This window comes from Cricetulus griseus, chromosome 6, assembly GCF_003668045.3.
Source record: "Cricetulus griseus strain 17A/GY chromosome 6, alternate assembly CriGri-PICRH-1.0, whole genome shotgun sequence".
In the NCBI taxonomy this organism is placed as follows: domain Eukaryota; kingdom Metazoa; phylum Chordata; class Mammalia; order Rodentia; family Cricetidae; genus Cricetulus; species Cricetulus griseus.
The window spans coordinates 146,436,300-146,451,966 of record NC_048599.1 but is presented as its reverse complement, the minus strand read 5'-3'; the positions used below and the strand labels follow the sequence as shown (position 1 = coordinate 146,451,966).

The following is a 15,667-nucleotide window of genomic DNA, read 5'->3' as shown; positions in this document are numbered from 1 at the left end:
GATAAAACACTGCATTGGTTTTCAGTAAAATCCTTGAACTCTTAGAGATAGAGTTAACTGGGTTTTCTAGAACAAGCCCATCACCCCTTTCCTGTAATTTCAGAGTCCAGACTGATTGGAAACTGAAAATGTCCTTTGTACTTCAAAAATAGAGCTGAGGCCTGGCAGTGGTGGCACACATCTTTAATCCCAGCATTCGGGAGGCAGAGGCAGGGGTAACTCTGTGAGTTCAGAGACCAGCCTGGTCTACAAGAGCTAGTCCAGGACAGGCTCCAAAGCCACAGAGAAACCCTATCTCCAAAAACCAAAAAAAGAAAGAAGGAAAGAAAGGAAGGAAGGAAGGAAGGAAGGAAGAAAGGAAGAAAAAAAGAGCACAAAAATGGAGCTGAACAGGCTGCTACTTACAGTTAGTGTTCTTGGAGTACTAGTGACCATATAGACCTTTCTGCAGAAATGCTCATGTGTTTTGACAGTTAGACACCACTCTATGAAGATGTTACACATATGTAGTAAGTTACCCTCCTAAAAATCTGAGTTCTGGGTTAAGGAGATGGCTCCTCCTGTAAAAGTCCTTGCTGAGGACCCAGATAACTTGAGTTCAAAGTCCCTGGAACCCATCCTAGTAGATGAGAGCCAGCTACTAAAAGTTGCCCTCTGACCTCCACATGCATGCCATAGAGGAACCAGCCTCACATGTGCTAAGCACATGTTCTACTGTTAAGTTACACTTGAAGTCTTATTTATTAATTTATTTGTTGTGTGGAATGTTTTACATAAAGTCTTACTATCTAATTATTATTTATTTTATGTGTGTATGGGTGTTTTACCCAGTCTTATTTATTTAACTTATTTTGTGTGTGTGTGGAGGGGATTTTGCCTGCATATATATCTGTGCAATGTCTGCAGAAGAGAACAAGGGATCCCCTGGAACTGGAGTTATAGACAGCTGTTTGCCTGCCAACAGAGGCTGGTAATTGAATTTAGGTTCTCTGGAAGGACAGCCACTGGTCTTAACTGCAGAGCCATCTCACTAACCACCCTGCGCAGTGGTTTTTGTTTTGTTTTGTTTTGGTTGAGTTTTTTGAGACAGGGTTTCTTTGTGTTAGTCCTGGCTGTTCTAGAACTTTGTAGACCAGGCTGGCCTCAAACTCTCCAGAGATCCATCTTCCTCTGTCTTCTGAGTGCTGGGATTAAAGGTGTGCCTGACTCAATACCTGACTCAATAAGCCTTTAAAAAAAAATCATTGGTTGGTGCTGGAGAGAGGCTCTATGGGTAAAAAAGTTTCTTCTTCTTCTGGAAAAGTTGAGTTCAGTTCCCAGTGCCTACATCAGGCAGTCCACCATCTCCTGTAACTCCAGTTTCAGGGGATCCGACACCTTCTCTGGCTTCCAGGGGCAGGCACACATGTGACTTATACTCAAACACACACACACATTTAAAAAAAATTGATTCTTGCTTTCATGGTTGCACACACTTCTAATCCCAACAGTTGGGAGGCAGAGGTATGCACATCCCTGTGAGTTCGAGGCCAGCCTGGTCTACAAAGAGAGTTCCAGAACAGCCAGGGCTACATAGACTCTATATCAGAAATAAACAGAAAAGTATAAAGAGAGTGTTTTACCCTAGATTCTTCATGAATTTGTAAGGGGAAAGGCACTTTGTGTTAGCTTTGAAGTCAATTATTTTGTGGGTTAGCCTTTGCAAATTATTTAAACATTTTATCAGGCCCACAGGTAGTTCGAGGGTAAAAAATGGTGTGTAAGCTTAACTTGAATTCCATCTCTGGAACCTATGGTAGAAGAGAGCTACTCCCAGAAGTTATCTCCTACCCTTCACATGCACTGTTGCATGTATGTATTCCCCATCCCCCATAATGCACACACATACAGTAATAATAAAGGTTTCTTTGTGTGTAACCCTAGCTGTCCTGAAATTTGCTCTGTAGATCAGGCTGGTCTTAAACTCAGAAATCCACCTGCCTCTGCCTCCCAAGTACTGGGACTAAAGGTGTGTACCATCGCCTGGCTAGTTTAAAATGTTTGTAAGTACACAAAAAGTGCAGTATCAGAAATCAGTATACTGCACTTGCTATTTCCTAATGTTCCTGTCATGTGTTAACAAAAATTACAGCAAAATTTTCTACTTCCTTTACCACATTTTTTTTTGCTTTGTTATGTTTTGTTTTGTTTTGAGACAGGGTTTCTTTGTATAGTAGCCCTGGCTGTCCTAGAATTCTCAGAGATCCACCTGCCTCTGCCTCCTGAGTGCTAGGACTGTAGGCATGGGCCACCACCGCCTGACTTAACCTCTTAATATGAAAATACTAAAAGCTGACATAGATTTTACTGGGAACGTTATTTTCTTTGCCTGATCAGATGAATGTGGATATTATTATGAAACCAGATACTTAGACTAGAATGGAAGTGATTTCATAGACCAGTGTTGATGTGTGTAGCCTACATATGCTTATCACTGTTTTTGTTCACAGGTTGGCCGCCTTTTGCAACAGTTAGCAATGACTGGAAGTGAAGAAGGAGATCCCCGGACCAAAAATAGCCTTGGAAAATTTGACAAAGTAGGAATGAATGTTGGGTTATGTGCAGTACTCTTTGTAGACTGTTAGGTGTCCAGGTGTGCTAGCCCACACCTGTAATCTCAGCTGATTCAAGAGGATTGCCATGAGTTCAAGGTTAGCTTAGACAACAGTGTAAGCCCTCATTATCACAAACACCCTTACTTGGTGCACAGCTTTAACCCCTGCACTCAGGAAGCAGGGGCAGCTGATTACTGTGATTCTCAGGCCAGCCTGGTCTACACAGAAGTTTTAGGCCATCCAGGGCTATTTAGAAAGACCCTGTGTGGAGAATAAACAGTATAAAATACAATTTATAAAAATCTGGCAAAGTATTACTAAATTTAACTATTCTGTTTATTAAATGTTGTCTTTAGGTAATATGAAAGTTAAATAATACAGGCATTAATTTGCTTTTAAATTGGTTAATATTGAGTCAGCATTTCTCTATTGATTTCTCTAATGGTTAAACTTTCTTATAAATAGGTGTCTGGTTCCCTGGAACTGGAATTACAGATAGTGATGAGCTGCCATTTAGGTGCTCCGAATTGAATCTTGGTCCTCTTTAAAGAATAGTCAGTGCTCTTAACCACTGAGCTATCTCTCCAGCTCTCCTATTAGATTACTTTTTAAATGTTTGTTTTTAACTAATTTGTTACTAATTTAACTAATTTAACAATCAGCAGTAATTAAGTACTTTTAAGTGTTCTTCATTTGTGGCATTGTTTAGTTAATTGAGTAAAATAAGTATTTCATTAGATTTTGAATAAATTATCACTTCAACTTGATTTAAAATTCAAGTGTTGGAGCTGGAGAGATGGCTCAGAAGTTAAGGGTGCTTGCTGGTCTTACAGAGGACAAACAAGAGTTTAGTTCTCAGGACCCACCTTGTGTCGCTTGCAACCACTTGTAATTTCAGCTCTCAGGGGACCCTGCATCCTCACCTTACCTTTGCAGTCACCAGCACAAATATGCTAATATATGTATGAATGCATGTGTACATAAATAAAAATTAAAATAAATCTTAAAAATAAATGAATAAAAAACATAAAAACTCAAATACTGTGCTGAATATAGAAGTACATACTGTAATCCTAGTGCCAGAGGGGTGGAGGCAGGAAAATTACTCTGGTTGGAGGACTGCCTGGACACTATGGTGAGTACAAGGCCAACCAAAGCCACAGACTAGGATTTTTTTTTTCCTCAAAAAGCAACAAGAGGGAGCTGGAGAGATGGCTCAGAGGTTAAGAGCACTGCCTGCTCTTCCAGAGGTCCTGAGTTCAATTTCCAGTAACCACATGGTGGCTCACAACCATCTGTAATGAGATATAGTGCCCTCTTTTGGCCTGCAGGTATATATGGGGGCATAATGTTGTATACATAATAAATAAATAAACAAACAAACAAATAAATAAATCTTAAAAAAAGAGCAACGAGAGTAACAACAAAATGTCCAAGAAACAGCCACGTGGTAGTGGTGCACCCCTGTAAACCCAGCACTCAGGAAGGAAAGAGAACAGGCGGATCTCTGTGAGTTCGAGTCCAGCCTGGTCTATAGAGTGAGTTCCAGAACAGCCAGGGCTACACAGAGAAACTCTGCCTGAGAAAACAAAATACCCTTCACCCCCCACAAAAAAAACCCCAAAAACAATACTCCAAGAAATGGGGCCAGCAAACTGGCTTAGTGTGTAAAGTGCTTGACACCAAGCCTGATGGCCTGATGATCCTCAGAACCTACAGGAGGAGAATGCTGACTCCCTCAGGTTGTCTTCTGATCTCCATGTGTGCATATGAACACCCTCACTGCCCCCACACACAAATAGATATATGAAAACATTTAAAGGAAAAACCAAATAAATTAAAAACTTGTTCTGTGCCATTTCCCCATACTTCTCATCTCTCACCTTCATTTCCTTTCCAAAAAGATCTCAATGAGTTCGTCTTCTAGGGGGTCTATGTGTATCAGCAAATTCTTCATAGGTCTCCCACTCCACACCCCTGCCTGCCTATCTTTCAGAATTGTAGGTTAGAGATTACATATACTTTGTTTTTCTTGAGCTTATTCTGCATCACCACATAAATAGTTGCAGGTTCTAAAATGTTAGGTTTCAAATAATTTTCATGAAGTTACATTTTTTTCATGCTGTCCACCTTGGTCAGATGAGACTTTCACATTGATCACTTCTGTTTTAACAGAGCTGTGTTGCTGCTTTCCTTGACGTTGTAATTGGGGGCCGTGCAGTGGAGACTCCCCCACTGTCCTCCGTTAATCTCCTGGAAGGCTTGAGCAGAACTGTGGTTTATATAAGTTACAGTCAGCTTATTACTCTGGTAATGGCATCATTCTTCAACTGTTAAGTTTTTTGAAATTCTTTTAGCCATACATTGGCAGGTCACAGTTGAATGCATCCTATAAGAAGTATGTATTATTACCAGGTGAATTTTATGAAGAGTGTGATGTCTGGAGATCAGCTGAAAGAAGATAGAATGGCTCTTGACAATTTGTTGGCAAACCTGCCCCAGGCTAAGCCAGGGAAGAGCAGCAGTCTAGACATGACTCCATACAGCACTCCTCAGATGTCTCCAGCAACCACTCCAGCCAATAAAAAGAATCGATTGCCTATAGGTAATGAGAACTTTCCATGTTGGAACTTTTTTTTAAATATACTATCTCTTCAAAGTGGGAGTTGTAGTTAATAGGTATTTACCCAATTTTCGTGATGCCCTGGGCTCAGCCTCCAGCACTGCATAGACTGAGTGTGATGGCACAAGGCCTTAATACCAGCACAGGAGGTGGAGGCTGGGGCATCAGAAGCTTAAGGACACCTTTGGGTAGATCTTGGCCAGCTCAGGTTCTATTAAATCCTGCTTTAAATAAATAAGTATATATTAATGTATATACACACATATATATTTAACTAGGCTTTACTCACTGATTATGTGTTATCTATCGTAGAAGCATGCAAAAATTGAGCATGTAGTCTGTAGTGGGTACTAAGTAAGCCTTTTACAGATGTTTCATTTAATCCGCATAAATATCCAGTCACGGTGTGGTCACTATGTTGCACTTGAAACACTCCAGCAGATGCCGTGAATACAAAGAACATTAGTATATGCCCTGATAGTGTCAGGTTAGTCACTCCTAGGTAGTCAGGGAGAGTGTGAGACCAGTGCTCTTCCTGCTAAGTGTCTATGGAGAGAAGCATGTGGGTCACGGGAACATAACTTAGCCAGGTGTAGGATGAGGAGTGGAGCTTACACTCTCTTCTGAGGAATGGATGGGAGTTAGACCAAAGAAGCAGGAATATTAAGCTCAGGAAGCAGGAGTATTCCAGCATCTGCATAATGACCTATTCAATTTGGGTTAGCTTTGTATGTCTTCCTTTCTTTTGGGGGGGGGGGTTGTTGTCTAAGGATTGAACCTAGGGTTTTGAACATGCCAGACAAGTGCTCAGCCACTGAGCCATATCCCCTGCTCAACTTTCCACATTTTTGCTCTGTTTTATTTGTTTGTTTTTTTGTTTTGAGACAGGGTTTCTCTGTATAGCAGCTCTAGGTGTCCTGGAACTCGCTCTGTAGACCAGGCTGGACCAAACTGTGAGTTAGAAGTTTATTTTTCGAACTCTGTCTCGAAAAATAAAACAAAATAATAAGTTTCTGAGCCAGGCATGGTGGCTCACACACACCTTTACTCCCAGCACTCAGGAAGCAGAGGGAGCCAGCCGGAGCTACACAGTGAGACCCTGTGTCAAAAAAACCCAAAATTTTCTTTTGTCTAAAAAAATATTTTTTATGTTTAGCGATTTTATTATTTATAATTTAATAACATGAAAAAAACACTATTTTTGGTAGAGATCCCCCTCCCCCATTATTCATTGTTGTACATTAGTTTTTTTTTTTTTTTTTCTTTTCTTTTCTGGTAGTTGAAAATGTAATTAGAGATGGATTTAATGGGGAGTAGATTTTGAATGTTTGCCCAGTATTTTGTATGGTCATGTGACCTTGTCATTGCATTTAATTTCATGTTTTAAACAATGTTTCCAATGTTCAGAGGGTTGATTTTCTTTCTATTTAATGTTTTTGCAACCCAGGACAACAGTTAGCAGCCATCACTGCCTGGGATTCCTCAGCCACCAATCTCACTGCACATATTCCTCTAGTAACCCCATTTGGTGGGTAATAGGCTGTTCTCCTTTTCTTCCATAATTGCACTTTAGAAATAATCACAGGTGTGCTCTGTGTGCATGCTGCTTTTGCTTTCTATAAGTTGCTACATGAAATTTGATCACTTGCATTTTTATGAATTACAACTTTCAAGTTTGCTTAGACCATAGAGCTGCTCATGAGGTTAACTGAGTTCACAGTTCAATAGAAGATGGGGCATAGAAAGATGTGGTGGCCCTGTCTTAGTAAGCTCACAGTTCAGTAGAAGATGCAGGGGTAGAAAGATATGGTATGTCTGTTTAGGTTTTGGAGGTTGGGGTGAGGTGACTTCAGAATGAAAGTGATGATGAGTGCATCTACAGTTTTGTGAAATGATGATTGTCTCTGCCTCTGCCTCTGTCTGTCTTCACTGTACTGTACCATCAGAGCATTTCCACTTGTACAGTATATTGAGTTTGATTGCTCTGTGAGAGAAAGCGTAAACTTCTCAAAGGAGACTAGGTCACTTTGTCACAAAAATTGGATGTTTCATTGTTCAAAATTTCTTAAAAGGATGAAGCCTGGGATGGCTCAGTGGTAGAGTGTTTGTTTAGCATGGGCAGGCCCTGAGTGCAGTCATTAGCACCGTGGATGGATGGATAAATAGGTTTTTTGTTTTGTTTTGTTTTGTTTTGTTTTTCGAGACAGGGTTTCTCTGTGGCTTTGGAGGCTGTCCTGGAACTAGCTCTTGTAGACCAGGCTGGCCTCAAATTCAGAGATCCACCAACCTCTGCCTCCTGAGTGCTGGGATTACAGACGTGCGCCACCAACGCCCGGCTGATAAATAGTTTTTTAAATATATATATATATATATATATATATATATATATATATATAACAAAATAGTTGAAAAATAAGTATTACTTGTAAGGCTGGAAAGATGATTCAGAGGGTAAAGAATTTGATGCCAACCTGACAACTTGAGTTTGATCCCTGGGATTCATATGGTAGAAGAAGAGAACTGGTTCCCACAATCTGTCCTTTACCTCTGCAGGAATGCTGTGCTAAACCCCCACACTAACGAAGTAGAAAAAGGAAAAAAGAAAGGGAAAAATATATTACTGGTAGGAAAAAAAACCAAAAATAATGAATTAAAAACAAAAAACATTTTGTGGATGCAGAGGCAGGTGGAACTCAAGGCCTGCCTTGTCTACAGATTGAGTTCCAGGATAGCCAGGGCTACACAGAGAAACCCTGTCTCGTGCGTGCTTGCGTGCTCGTGTGCATGCATGCGTGCATGCGTGCGTGCATGTGTACGAGTACAAATGCTCCAGCATGTGCTGGTGGAGGTCAGAGGTCAACTTTTAGGAGTCAGGTTTCTTTTTCTACCAAGTCGATTCTGAGACTTGAACTCAGGTCACCAGGCTTGGCAGCAAGTGCCTTTACTGCTGATATACCTGTCAGTCTGAATCTTCTTTAGACTATTTCAGTAAAGCATAAAGGACCTCACTTTAACATACAGCAGTATCCCCTGTGTCTTTAGAAAGGATGGATGTATTTCAGAAGAAAGAAATGTGCTTTCAGAAACTGACCCTGGCTTTGTTAGTGATTGTATAATTCCTTTGCTGGGCATGGTAACAGATGCCTGTCAGCTCAGCATCCAGAAGGTAGGAACCCTCTGGAATAGTGGTGATGGTAGGTTCCAGACTTCTCTGAATTACCTTATCTTACAGAGATAAGACCAAGCATATTACTTCATTGTGTAGTAGGCTTTCACCTGGCATATTTATTTATTTTATTTTTTCTTCTTTTCTTCTTCTTTTTTTTTTTTTTGAGACAGGGTTTCTCTGTGTAGCTTTGGAGCCTATCCTGGCACTCGCTCTGTAGACCAAGCTGGCCTCCAACTCACAGAGATCTACCTGCCTCTGCCTCCCGATTGCTGGGATTAAAGGCGTGAGCCACCAACGCCCAGCGTCACCTGGCATTTTTAAACACTTAAACATATATTAGTAGTATGTGAGACTGCTGGCAGTTAAAACTTTTGAAAGAAAAATAGTTCAAGTGTCTTAAAAACATGAGAAACAAGGTAGTCCTATTTTGTACTTGAAATCCTGATTGGCTGGGATGTGTTTCCTGTAACACATCTGTGATCAGGTGTGGCCTTTCTGTTCAGTGGAGGTGGAACACTATTTCTGATGATGTTTAAAACTTTTTTTTTTTTTTTTGTATTATGTGTATGAGTGTTTTGTCTGCATGCATGTCTGTGTACCAGGTGCATGCTTGGTGCCTATGGGGGCCAGAAGAGGATGTCAGATTCCCCAGGACTGGAGTTACAGACAGTTGTAAGCAAGTATGTGGTTGTTGGGAATTGAATTCAGGTCCTCTGTAAGAGCAGCTAGTGCTTTTAACCACTGAGCCACCTTTCCAGCCCTTTAATGGTCAGTTTTGAAGGAGAATCTGTGTTAGTCATCAGGAGAGTGACTAGCAGGACCTAGTGTTTGTTTTGTTTTGATTTTTCCTGTCTTATATTTTTACCATCATATTTTATGCAAGCATGAATGTTCAACACTAAGAGAAAATACATTTTTGTATTCCTGTGCTATTTTTTTCATTTTGACTTTTTCTCTTAAATATTTTGTTAGCAACTCGGAGCAGAAGCCGAAGTAATATGCTAATGGACTTACATATGGACCATGAAGGATCATTTCAGGAAACCATCCAGGAGGTTCAACCAGAAGAGGTGCTGGTCATTTCCTTAGGGACAGGTCCCCAACTTACTCCAGGGATGATGTCAGAAAATGAGGTATGAGGGTATTACTACTTTTTATTTTGTTTTTCAAGATGGGGTTTCTTGAAAAAAGAGATTTACCTTCGTTTTCCTCTGCCTCCTAAGTGCACTGGGATTAAAGGAGAGTGCCACCATTGCTTAGCGCTTTGTTTCATTTTGTGTTTTGATACTGAGTCTCATATAGCCATTGCTGGCTTGAACTCTGATCTTCTGTCTCTAACTCCCAAGTTCTGGGGCTGTAGGTATATACCACTGCACACAGCATAGAGCTTTATAATGTATAAAAAAAATAATGGAAAATATACAAAATAATATAAAAATTGCTAGTGGTTTATAAATAACAGAAGTTTATTTTATTGTTCTGGAGGCTGAAAAGTTCAAGACCCAGGTGTGTTTGGTGTCTTCTTAGGGCCTTTCAATTTTTTAAAAAAAATATGTATATATTGTCCTGTATGCCTGCACGCCAGAAGAGGGCACTAGATCTCATTATAGATAGTTTTTAGTCACCATGTAGTTTCTGGGAATTGAACTCAGGACCTCTGGAAGAGTAACTAATGTTCTTACCCTCTTACCCATCTTTCCATATAGCATGGGCTCCACTAAGTCAGTTTGTAGAGCACATCCTATTCTAGACGACCAAGCACACACATCAGGTGGCTCACAACTGCTTGTAACTAGCTCCAGGGGATCTAATGCCCTCTTCTGGGCTTTCCAGGCACCTCCCCTCCTTCCAACATATACACATAGTTTAATTTTTTAAAAAATTTCAGTGAAAAATAAAAGAGACTATGAAGCTGGGCATAGTAGCACACACCTATAATTCTAGTACTTGGGAGGAAAAGGCAGGAAGAGTGCATGCTTAGGATCAGCCTGTTCTGCATAGGGTTCCAAGGCAGCCTGGGCAATGAGAGAGACCCTGTCTCAATAATCAAATAAAAAAGAGAAAGAAGGTAAAGGGAAGAGGGAGAATGAATGTTAGAGAAAAAAAAATCAGTTTTAAGAATTTGTGAAAAGAGTATAGAGTTAAAAGCAAACAAGAAGAAGCAATCTTAACTCCAATTATAGGGAGTGTCTTGCAGACTGTGTGTGTGTGTATTGTGTACTAGCTCCACACATTTTGGTTCTTGGGGATTGATCTCATGTCATCTGTCTTAGAGGCAAGTGTCTTTCTTACCTGTTGATCTTACTGACTTAGAAACAACAACTTATATTCAATAAATGATGGTTTATTTTTCAAGACAATTTATTGCTAGCTTGGAAAGTCACAGCTCATAAATTCAGATGTGGTAGCTTACACCTGTAATTCTCATGCTCAGGTCATAGCTGCAGGGGGGCCAAGGATTCAGGGCTAGCCTGGGGCACTAAAACACAACAAAATCTGCCAGATTCTTGGCTGAACACTAAGCTGATGTGTACAGAACAGCACATGAAGCCTTGTGTTGCCTATGCCTCTCTATTGACTCCCTGTGTGACTGTCAGTTGCTGGCCCTGATAGAAGGAAGGAAGGACATAGCTTGAGTTGACTTTAAACATCAGACTTTGTTCTGAGTTCATGTGAAAGCTTGACAGGACTTACCAATGGGTTTTTAGTTAAAAATAATTAAGGCATCTCCGAGGAGCAGGTGGGAGGGGGAGAGGGGAGTGGGAAGAGAGAAGGGAAGGGGAAGTGGTATTGGAATGTAAAAAGTAAATTAACAACAACAACAACAAAAACAATAAATGAAAATAAATAAGTAAAAAAAGATAAAAAATAATAAGAATGTAAATATGCACTCTTAGTTTATTTATTTTATTGTCAGTAGTCTTTTGTTTGTGATAAGCCAAACATTTTATTCTATTTCTATTGTTCATTTTTTTCAGGTCCTAAACATGCAGCTCTCGGATGGAGGACAAGGAGATGTCCCTGTTGATGAAAACAAACTCCACGGTAAACCTGACAAAACCTTGCGCTTTTCCCTCTGCAGTGATAATCTGGAAGGCATATCTGAAGGTGAAGGGCTACTGCATTCAAGAGTGTGTGATCTCAGTTGTTCTGTGTTCTTTAAAGGAGCCTTATAAAGTATAGTTGAGCCACCTGTGCCTCTCGATAAGGAGGGAGAGTGACATTTTCCTCTAATGAGCCTTGAAATGGCTGGAAGACTGTTTTCTGAGTAAAATTCAGACTGCAAGAGGCTGTTGGTCATTCAGAGTTAACGTGCTTCTCAGTCTTGATCTCCGTCAAAGCTTATAGAGCTCCTTTAGAAGGATATAGTGCATGTGCAAATGGGGAGGATGGACTTACTGTGACTAGCATCTCAGGATGTTGTGATACTTCTTACTGTTCTGTGTTCCTTTATCCACACACCCACACCTGCCTTTATGAATCAGGACACCATGGAATTAAAAAGGTAGTTGAGGGCAGAAGTATAGCTCAGTTGCTAGAACATTTGCCTGGCATTCATAGATTTAATCTTCAGAAGTAGAGGAAACAAAAAAAAGGCAAATCTAAGACAGATCGTGAAGAGTTTGTCATTCCATATATTAGGGTGTTTTGTTTATGAAAAAAAGTCCAGTTTATACTAACATTTAAGAGAAGATCTAAATGAGTAACATATGTTCACTGTAGAAAATGTGGAAAAGAAAGAAACTCACCTGTAATTTCACTATTAACAGTTGATATTTGGATTATTTATAGCAAAATTAAGCTTATGATATTTTGTAACCTTTTTACTTTTTTGTGCCAATAACGTTCCCTTTGTAGTTTCTGTTAGTATTCAGGCATCTGTACTGGCTGCCCTTGGTATTCTGACAGGATACATCTTCAGCTATGGCTACTAAGAGCACCACCTGTGCATATTCACTGTGTTCCCTTTTAAAAGTGCCCTGCCCACCTTCCACCCACCCCCCTTCTCTCTCTCCCCCTCCATTTGTGTCCCCCACCCCCACCCCTCTTTCCTCTCAACTGCTGCTCTTGTCCCTGGAGGCTGGTCTCCCCCTTTCCCTTCCCCTTCCCACTTTTTATGATCCCTTTCCCTAATAAAAACCTCTCTGCCACATGGTGTCTTTCTCTTGAGCCTGCTACTTTTCTTAAATTACAATAATTTGTGTTCTTAAATATCATGCTTTTATTTTCATTTTATTTTTTCATCTTTCTTTTTGAGACAAGGTGTCACTATGTATCCTTGGCTGGCCCAGAATTCACTATGTAGAACAGTCTGGCCTTGAACTTACAGTGGTGCTCCTACCTCTCTCCCAAGGGATTAAAGGCATGGACACCACACCTGGCAATTACATGCTTTTAAAGGGATTTTTAGCATTGATTTGTTTTGGCATTCTTCTGTGTGTAGAAAGGGAGAATGCTTCTACTTTTTATTTGGTTATTTATTTATTTATTTACCTTTTCACTTTTATTTATGACCAATATTCCCCAATTTCCCCTGGTCAAGAGTTCTTTGAGACAATTCCATTAACCTTAGCTAATTGTCTGATTTGTCCATGCTATGAATGGCCCTGCAGGTGGCATAGGTTTTAAACTGGCCATTAAACCTGCCTGTGACCTTGTCAACCTTGTCTGTATTCATCTGGATGAATGAATGGTCCTTGGCACTGGTGATGTGGCTATTTGCTGAGCATGGATGTCCACAGACTTGCTGATGTTGTTCTGCATGTCCAGGTGTCACCTGCTCCCTCCAGGTCCTGTGCAGAAGTGCAGAAAGTACTTCTACTTTTTAAATATTACAGTAGTTCTACAATAAGCACCCTTAGCTTATTTTTCCTTATTAGTTTTTTAAAAGATAAATTTCTAAAGCAGAGCTATTGGCTCTCAAAGGCATCTATATTTTTAAGGAAATAAATCCAATATTAAAAGCGTTTTAAGTCAAGCATGATGGCACACATCTGTAATCTCAGGGCTCAGAAGGCTGAGGCAGAAGACGTGAGCTTATGAGATGAGTCTGGGCTATGTAGTGAGACCTTGTTTCAAAACAGAACAAAAACTAATTTTTAGGTCTTTTCATGGCATGAAATGTGATGTGGTAACTTATGAATGTCTTAAAAAGGTTGCTAACAGGACAAACATTCCTCTAGGTCCTTCTAATCGCTCTAATTCCGTGTCTTCTCTGGACCTGGAAGGAGAGTCTGTGTCTGAGCTTGGGGCAGGACCTTCTGGGAGTAATGGAGTTGAAGCCCTCCAGCTGCTAGAACATGAACAAGGTAAAGTAGTGGTGAATACAGCTATACAGGAGAAAAAAAGGTTACATGATTTCAAAAGAAGCTGTCTAATGGCATGTGAGCTGCCTGTGTTTGGGAAGTTGACTAATGACCATTAAAGTTGCATTTATTCCTAGCTCCTTCAGTTTTTAAAAAGATGTTTAGGGAAGTGAATGATTGAGGCTTAGTTACACACAGCAGTATGAACTCCTTTAAATTCTGTAATATTTGCTGTCCTTAATTCTTATGGACAATGGTGTACAATGGTAACTACTCAGGGCTCAAGGAATTTAGTTTAAGGAAATAACAGTATGCAAATGGTTAAGAGCCCCCAACCCTGGTGATGGGCTTTGATCCTTGTAACCCACTTAGTGGAAGAGAACCAACTCCTGTAAGTCGTCCTCTGAGTTCCACATGTGCACCATGGCATCACTGCATGCACACATTCAGACAGTCACACAGATAGATACACAAACAGAAAAGAAAAAGGAAGCTAGGAAGATAGCTCAGTGAGTAGCTCACCACACAAACATGAGGGCCCAGGTTTGGATCCCCAGCATGTACATGTAAACCTGGGCATTATGCACACCCATAACCTTAGCTTGGGGATGGAAGGATGGAGAGGTGATGGGGCAGAAGCAGGCAGATCCCTGGAGCCCTCTGACCTCTTGCTCACATACACATGAAAGCTGTATGTACATCCAACAAACAAAAGCTTCTAGTTAGGGAACATATCCTCAACTAAGTTTGAGGTAGTGATTCTTAGACTTTAGTGTACATGAAAATTACTTAGGGAGTTTTCCAGGCCATCCTAGATACTTATTTTTGAAAAGAAAAGCAGTGTTGCCATTGGAGTGTATGGCTTGTATAGAAATATTGCCATATTGGATTTGTTTTCAGTGTAGCAATTGATACTAAACTTATTGCACATAACAGAGAAACCTAAAATTAGACAATTTTTGAGGTTGAATGAAAAATCAAACCTTTCCAGGAGGTGGTGGCACACACCTTTAATCCCAGCATTCAGGAGGCAGAGGCAGGTGGATCTCTTGAGTTCAAAGCCAGCCTGGTCTACAGAGCGAGTTCCAAGACAGCCAGGGCTGTTAACACAGAGAAACCATGTCTGGGGAAAAGAAAAGAAAAGAAAATCCCATCTTTGTGAGGCCTTCTGAGTGATTCCACTATATGAGCTGACAGTCTTCACATGTGAAATCCTAACGTAGGGAGTGAATCAAGAGTTGGAGAGATGGCTCAGCCATTTGTTGTGTGACAAAACTTTTCCTGGGGAAACACTACACATGCCTACTCACTCCAGATGGGGAGCCTATTACCAAAGTCCAAACTTGGTGAACCATAACTTTCATTGGGGTTACTTACAGGAGTAGAAATGACTCAAAAACCTCATTATGAGTGACAGTTCACAAAAGTTTGGTTTTTCTTGATTTTATATCTGAGATGGACTGCCAGCTTTTACTGTTTACTCTGGCAGGAGGGGCCTAGTGAATCTGCTCGGTTTCAGGGGCTTCCTGAAGCTATTTTGAGTTGTTTATCTCTTGCTTAAAGAGCTTTCCTTCAGGACGGAATGTTTGAATTTCAGAGAACTCTGTTAAATAACACTGCTAAGAGGACTTACGGCTCTTGCACAGTGCCCTGCTTCCATTCCCAGTACCCACATGACAGCCTACATGGGATCTGCAAACACCCAGGCATGTTTGTGGTACAAATACATATACATGTAGGCAAAACATTCATATACATAAAATAATAAATAAATAGAGAGTGCATTTAGATATAGGTATAGTGTGCATGTCTTTAATCCTAGCACTCAGGAGGCAGAGGACTTCAAGCTAGCTTGGTCTACACACAGAGATCCTACCTTAACACAAAGGCAGAAAGTGAATTGAGCTAGATGTGGTGACCTATGCCTATAATCCCATCATTAAGAGAGGGTGAGGTGGGACAAACATAATTTCAT

At 40.5% G+C, this 15,667-nt stretch overlaps 1 protein-coding gene across 9 annotated transcripts in view; it reads left to right on the top strand.

Moving 5' to 3' along the window:
- The window catches only part of Gapvd1 (GTPase activating protein and VPS9 domains 1), a 73,535-nt gene that overhangs the window by 22,795 nt on the left and 35,073 nt on the right, over positions 1 to 15,667 (top strand). For 4 of the 9 annotated variants that reach the window (XM_027423721.2, XM_027423720.2, XM_027423724.2 and 1 more), the window contains exons 4-10: positions 2,490 to 2,576; positions 4,770 to 4,904; positions 5,010 to 5,199; positions 6,665 to 6,745; positions 9,359 to 9,519; positions 11,365 to 11,494; positions 13,570 to 13,695. In XM_027423721.2, the coding sequence (XP_027279522.1) occupies positions 2,490 to 2,576; positions 4,770 to 4,904; positions 5,010 to 5,199; positions 6,665 to 6,745; positions 9,359 to 9,519; positions 11,365 to 11,494; positions 13,570 to 13,695 (910 nt within the window). The remainder of the gene's footprint in view (positions 1 to 2,489; positions 2,577 to 4,769; positions 4,905 to 5,009; positions 5,200 to 6,664; positions 6,746 to 9,358; positions 9,520 to 11,364; positions 11,495 to 13,569; positions 13,696 to 15,667) is intronic. The other 5 variants (XM_027423723.2, XM_027423726.1, XM_027423727.1 and 2 more) reach the window with 3 other exon arrangements.